We start from the raw sequence: 6,816 nt of genomic DNA, 5'->3' as shown, positions 1-6,816 counted from the left end.
ATCAGCAACTACATTACTGCAAATTTGCTTGTTCGTAATGGTAGCAAATTTGCAGATAATATGGTACATTGATCTGATCTGCAAAATCAGCAACTTTGCAGATTACTGTAGCATCTGATCTACCATGTTTTCACATAGCAATCATATATTCATACATATAAGGTCAAGCAAATATGCAGATTAAGGTAGGTATAAGGATATCATGATTCTATATAATATATAAAGTAGTAGAAGATTGAAATTTGCAGAGGAGACCAATATACAGTCAAGTTTGATCAAGGAATTCCTTAGTCCTTACTATTGATACTCTCAGATTGTGATAAATGAAATTAGAGCTCAAGGTGAACAAATGAATCAGAAAGCCTTTGAGAAGGTGTCAGTATTCAGTCTTATTGGTGGCTTACAACTTTAAATGGTATTGCTGTACAGTTTTTTGTGCTTGTTACAATGATGGTTTTCTGAATTGTTAATATATGTGCTTTCCTGTTGCAGGCCTGTTTAGAAACAACATGATAACCAAACTAAACAAACTCGGTATATCCCACTTGAAAGCAAATGTCAGCAACTGAAGTATCTTTTTTTGTCTATGTCGTGAATATTGGTGGTAGAATTTTAGATCGTTTCCCCTTTACTTGTACTTTTGTGTCAGGAAAGTGGCCACCACCACTCACATGGTCTTCAACGTTACCTTCACGTGTTACACTCACGGGATAACTGGCTAAGTGGACGCCATCCATGTCTATGACCTCGTCTCCTGAATAAATCTGCCACATCTGCTCCCCGAGTAGACGCATCATTTCTACACATTCCAAACTCCCAGGATCTTGAAAAAGTTTTTCAGCTTGGCCAGTATGTTCATACCACAATGACATACGATAAGCGTGGATGTCTCTTCTATGTGTTTGTCTACTTTCATCTCTTGACTGGTAGCATCCTATTGCGATTTCTGTGTCGCGTTGCCCATCCATGGATCGCTGGTTTATGTTTGCAGATCCTATCAACATGTAACTATCGTCGACTGAAAGAAATATATCAAGAGAAGATTTATTAGCTTTCTGGGCACCCAGCCTTCCTTGAGATTTCTAAACCAAAGCAAACGATCCCGGTATATCCCACCTGGAGGTGGGGGAGTGGGCAGGGATATACGCAGACCTAACCTCTACACAAGAGTAGAGCAATTGTTTCTGTGAAGACCTTCGGCTAGTGAAAAGGGTGTAAAAAGTAGAAATACACTTATTCTAAAGATTGAAAAGCTAGATACAATTAAACAACAACAATACAACTAGAAAGAGAGAGACAGATTTGCTAAATTTGAGATACTAGATATAGTAAACAACAATATATGCAGCCGCAAATACAGGAAAAACATAACCAAGTTGTGGAAACTACACGCCCCTAGTCTAACTTATGTTGTGGTAACCTAACTATCGACTCACTAACTTATCCCCTGTCCTCTACCTCCAGCTCCCTTCCTCCCGACTAGATAACCACCCCTAGACCCTAGTCTGCTATCTAGTCTTCCTTGAGATTTCTGTATTCATTTTCTTAGATTTAAAATCACCCTAGTTTCGGAGCTGATTAACTGGTTTTACCCCTCCATTCTCCCAATGTAAAAGTAGATGTTTTATGGCTGAAATTGGAGTGATCTCTCAATTAGTGTAGAAATGAATGAGAACTTAAAGTAACTCAAGATTCCTATTTTGGTTGTGATCTACTTTCTTTTTTGCAACCATGGGTGTCTGGGCTACTTGTCTGCACCTCGACTAATCCCATGGGGCTCTACTAAGAAAATCCCCCAGTGACCCTAAGCAGACTCGAACTAGTGACCTATGAGCAGCCCCAAGGTCTAGCCTTTATTTGCCGGTTGAGCTAGCCCTCAAGGTTGCCTATGATCTACGTGTTTCCCATTGTCGTGGAATTATCTAAACAAGGTTATGAAAATAAAAAGTCATGAATGTTAAGGAGTTAAAAAGGTTAGGAATGAGTACCGATCATGAGTTTCGAATGTACGTAAACCATGAATCTCCTATGTTTTTGAGCATTCCAGTATTGTGTTGCAGAATGAGGTGAGTAAGGAGGAACATACTCTCCTTCCTTTTCCTTTTCCCTGTTGGCAAGGCAGAAGAAATTCAAATAATCTTTCGGATGGAACTTTTCACCGCTCTCTCGAATTGCTTCTCCTATCAAACCATACATCATTTTCATTGTTTCCCGTGTCCAATGCAGTATATCCTGTACTGGTTCGCTCTCTGGTACTCCTTCCGGCCACATAGGTATCAAAATATATACTGCAAATCTTTCTTTTGATTTGATCTTCTTTGCTACCTTAAGTGCAATCTCAATTGGGATCAAATTTCTGCAGCCAGAATGTTGATCTTTTTCCCATAAATGGCATCCTCCAATGAAGTATTGGTTCTCTATATATATAAATCTCTCAGCCCGCCGAATTGCTTCTACATATGCTTCGTGGATGCTTTGCTCAACGGTGAAGTTACTCTGCAGGTGGCTAATCGACAAATGGTCAATTGATCTGAAGACTTGAACTTTCCAATTTCTTTCCGTTTGAGTGGTTGTAGTACTAGTAATTGGCTCATTTGCAAGATCTACTATTGTGTTAACCGGGATTAGCAAAGTGGGATCAGCTTGTTTTAGCCAACGCTGCTCAAAATTGCGCATGATATCCCATGCAGCCTCTCCCATTATACACGCGTGTGCATCGTGCCATGGCTCTCTTGGTCCCCCTCTGTGTAGGCTTGATCCAGATATACTTGTTTGATAGAAATCTTGTGCTTGTGATTCGGTATTTAGTGTCCTAAAGAGTGAGTGCTCTTCTGTATCATATCGACCATCACATAGATCTATGCCTCCAAGAAAACTCTTTATTTCTCTTTTACTTGAAGATGAGTGTCCACGGGTGTCCACCGTGATGGTTTTCTGATGGTGGGTGAAGAGTGTTGGGAAGTTGTGGTTTAATCTTGGGCATAATTTGCATACCACCTTTGTGTTTTTGAAGTAGGCAAAGGCGTCTTCATCGTGGGTTCCCATTACTCCTTTGTTCTTGATGATTGGTAATGAAGTTTCATCATCCCAGATCATGATTCTTACTGGTACACCTTCCTCTGCTTTCCTTTTCAATAGTTCACCAAGCTTTACTCCTTTTGCATGTGGAATTTCTGTTTCTGAATCTCTGACCTGCATGGTTATCATTTTTCAGACTATTCACTAAATTTTCTTTGAAAACATATGGAACGACATTGGATCACTCTCCAAAAGAGCTATAAGGATGCGTTTGTTACATTGAATAGGACAGAACAAAACATGGATCATTGTTCCATGTTTGACAGGACTTTTATGTGGAATAGACAAGAACTAAGTGGATCAAAGTGGAACAGGCGTGTTCCACCCCCACCCCATGGAATAAAGCGGAACAAGGTAAAACATACCTATATTTTACTAATATAACCACAAAATAAAACCTAATTTTCTTCTAAATCATCAAATACGCCTTTCTCTTTATATTTTATTCATTCTTTAAATTTTGTTTATCGTATTCTATGTTTTTTAATCTTTCACTTCACTGACCTCAAAATATTATTTTTTATTGTTTCTAAATTTTGATTAATTTATTAATTATTAATAATAACAAAATAATATGGGAAAGGTATAAAATAGAAATTGGAAACTACAGAAACTTTTTATTTTGGTATCATATTAATCTGTCTTTGACGAAAATTTTCTAATAATATATTTTGTTATAAAAAAATATTTATTTTATTATAATTTAATAAATTACATAATTAATCAAAATATATAAAAATATATAACAACTCATTAGGGGTAAATTGGTCATTTTATTTGTTCTGTCATCCAGTTCTTTTCTATCGTGGATACTAAAAAACATCTTTGAAGAGAGAACGGAGGTTCTAACATATATATGTAGAGGAGAAATGGTTCAAGTCTAGTTGATGTGGGACTCTAGCACGCCCCCTTCACCGTAGGCTAGATGCTCCGGGAGTGTCGAGAGGGGGGCTAGACAGGTATAGATCGTCCCGGGGTGTCAAGATGCTAAAATGGTAGACCTTGCCTCTAATATCATGTGAGAATATTTGGTAGATTACTATCTAAATAGAGCCCTTAAGGATAGAAGGGTGGTTCCAAATTATATAAACGAGAAACGGGCAATGCTTTTCTATTTTCGACACTATTTTCTTTTTACTTACCAGAATCAAATTAGGATTGAAGGACCATCCCGCAATATAAATCAAATGCTTGGCACCCTCAATGGCCACAAAAACGTCCTCCCAAAGTTTTCTCGGTGAGCCACAAATATCAAACGGTGGTTGGAACGTAGGATGATGATGAGAGTCTTGATACAATATAACACCACAGTTGGTCCTTTGCGGAAATGTAGCATCTCTTAACCCATTGAACTCATCGTTATCAATCATCTTTTGCCAGCTTGATTCAAGTTCTGCCGGTTTGAACCATAACATGAATCTAATTTTCAGTTCTGGATGTGGCTTCCCGTTTTCCATGCACACTGGAAACCAACCATTGATCAAGCTTGCCTCTTCTAACAACCGACGGGCCTGAATGTTGATTTTCCCGAGAATGGAGCATTTTGTCTTCAGGGTGATCGTTATTGTTGCATTTATCGGATGAGCACAAAGAACACGTAAGGTTTGGTTCCAAACTCTGTTACTTTCGTGGCTGGTCGATGCTATCGTTTTTTGATCTATCTTGATGGTAACATATGCAGGTTTTCCAGTTGGATTTATGCACTGCAAAAGGAACACACCAATCAGTAAGTATTTCATTCCCCTTGTTACTTTCATCTACATTGCATTAGAATCATGTGCTTTGCTTTGCTTTGCTTTGCTTTCCTTCATGTTATGCTTGCATTCATGATGTGTGTGATTATAAGATCTATATACCTCTAAAAGACTCCAAGGTTTAAGAGAAAAACATCAAACATAGAAAGGGAAAAAAGATGAGTTTTGTGTGTTTCCTCCGAGAATATGTAGAACCCTATTAGATTAATCTCCAAAAGAGCCCGTTGAGGCTAGAATCTCAAAATGCATATTTGCTTTCCATCATATACAAGAGGAGAAAGAGTTCAAGTTTAGCTGATATGGAACTATTAACACGCTCCCTCCAATTGAGGCTAGACTAGACGGGCACATATTGTCTCGAAGTCGAGAGGGGGCTAGACAATATAATGGAGAAAAAGTCCAAGTTTGACTTATGTGGGACTCTAAGACACACCCTCCAACCGAGGCTAGAGGGCACAAATTGTGCCAAAGGGTCGAATCCCTAAAAGGATAGATACCGACTATGATACCATGTGAAAATATGTGGAACCCCATCATATAACTCTACAAAAGAACCCTAGAGAAGAGAAGGGATGTCCATATATATATAGAGGGGGGCCTTCTTTTAAGATCTCTGAGAACCGGTGCATCATGTGCTATTTCCATATGACCTTTTTTCCATCTATGGCTAGACTTTAATGTAGTGATTAACATATATTTGTTTCACATATACTAGGTTCACAATATGGAACTTATTGGCGTGTTTGTGAAACAAAAAATACACGTAAAGGAGTTTCACATTGTGAACCGATACATATGAAACAAACACATTGTGAAGCAAATGTACACTAACTAATACATTAGATACTATACTTAGATGGAAAAAAATCATGTGAAAACAAAATTTTAAAGTAGTAGTTCTCATGGATCTGATAAATTTTGAAGTTCTCATATGATTAAGCTTGTAATATTTGGTACCCCAAACAATCCCATTTGCAGGTTCTCATGAATCTTGTTTCTTGAAAAACAACCATGATAAAACCATAATCATTCAATTAGTATGCGATAGAACTAGACGTACATTAAGTAGAAATGGCGGTGAATAAGGCGTGGCGTCGAAGATGGTAGCTTCAAGTGTCCCGTGAAGGATCTTCGGTTTTCCCTCCATCGTCTTAATCTTCGTGATCAATTGTTTTCTATCATATATACAATCAAACCCATCTTTATAGAAAAAATGGCAAGTAAATTAAAGGGTTATTGCCAAAGAAACTTGGAAAGAAAATATGCATTTTGAGTAGAGCTGCAGCTTTAGAAAACTTGTAGAAGTCTACAGTTTAAATCTTAGAGGCTACCTTAAAGCTGTTAGCTTTTCCTTCAAGTACAGGTTCTATGATAGATAAAAACCACATAATATTATAAGATAAAGAAAACTGTTATAACTGATTTTATATATATACTTTGAGAGGCCTTTTACCAAATACTTACCATGTAAGGGTTGACCGGCTCACTTACCTTGTCGGTAACATTCTACGCCATTAGTGAGACCCAAAACTTATTCGGTCAGCTATATATGATTATTTGGTAGTGGTTTAATGGAAAATAGTTTATTCAATAAATTTCTAGAGGGGAGCTTTACACTGAAAGCCAAGTTTTTTCTTTTAAACTTGCCCCTCCCAGTTAAAAAACGCACCGGTCAAACAAAAACCTCTCTAACCTATATAAACATATTAATCCATACAGATGCCTTTATCCATGACTTCATGGAAAACCAACAAAACAACCCCTTACCCGTTTAGGCTAATCGGGTAAGAGTCTTCTCTCTCACTTACTGGGTAAGAACTTTGGTTGTTATCATGTCTCTTACCGGGTAAGATTCTCTAAATCCTTTAACATGCTCGCCTAGTAAGTTACAATTTAGATTGAGTTCTATATCCAGCATAAGGATCATGATGGTAACCTTTTGATTTTACTTATTTACGAAATGGTTCGATACATTTGAGCCTAT

At 37.6% G+C, this 6,816-nt stretch overlaps 1 protein-coding gene across 1 annotated transcript; it reads right to left on the bottom strand.

Moving 5' to 3' along the window:
* Positions 1 to 307: 307 nt before the first annotated feature.
* Positions 308 to 6,003, bottom strand: LOC112517345 (phospholipase D alpha 4). Its single transcript, XM_025124745.1, has 4 exons — positions 5,893 to 6,003; positions 4,221 to 4,781; positions 1,989 to 3,192; positions 308 to 1,018 (listed from the first exon to the last, which is right to left on the bottom strand). The coding sequence occupies exons 1-4, from the start codon at positions 5,977 to 5,979 to the stop codon at positions 585 to 587; spliced, it is 2,286 nt and encodes a 761-aa protein (XP_024980513.1). The 5' UTR covers positions 5,980 to 6,003; the 3' UTR covers positions 308 to 584.
* Positions 6,004 to 6,816: the final 813 nt, after the last annotated feature.

The sequence above is a fragment of the Cynara cardunculus genome (assembly GCF_001531365.2).
Source record: "Cynara cardunculus var. scolymus isolate 2C chromosome LG 8, CcrdV1, whole genome shotgun sequence".
Lineage (NCBI taxonomy): Eukaryota > Viridiplantae > Streptophyta > Magnoliopsida > Asterales > Asteraceae > Cynara > Cynara cardunculus.
Note: the sequence above shows the minus strand (reverse complement) of the source record. Positions and strands in the feature narration are given on the sequence as shown.

Excerpts from the sequence above, each read along its gene's own strand:
- LOC112517345 (XM_025124745.1), bottom strand. The coding sequence starts at position 5,979 with ATGGAGGGAAAACCGAAGATCCTTCACGGGACACTTGAAGCTACCATC. Across the intron at positions 3,193-4,220 it reads TCAATCCTAATTTGATTCTG|GTCAGAGATTCAGAAACAGA; the intron begins GTAAGTAAAAAG and ends ATAACCATGCAG. Across the intron at positions 1,019-1,988 it reads ACATTCGAAACTCATGATCG|TCGACGATAGTTACATGTTG; the intron begins GTACTCATTCCT and ends TATTTCTTTCAG.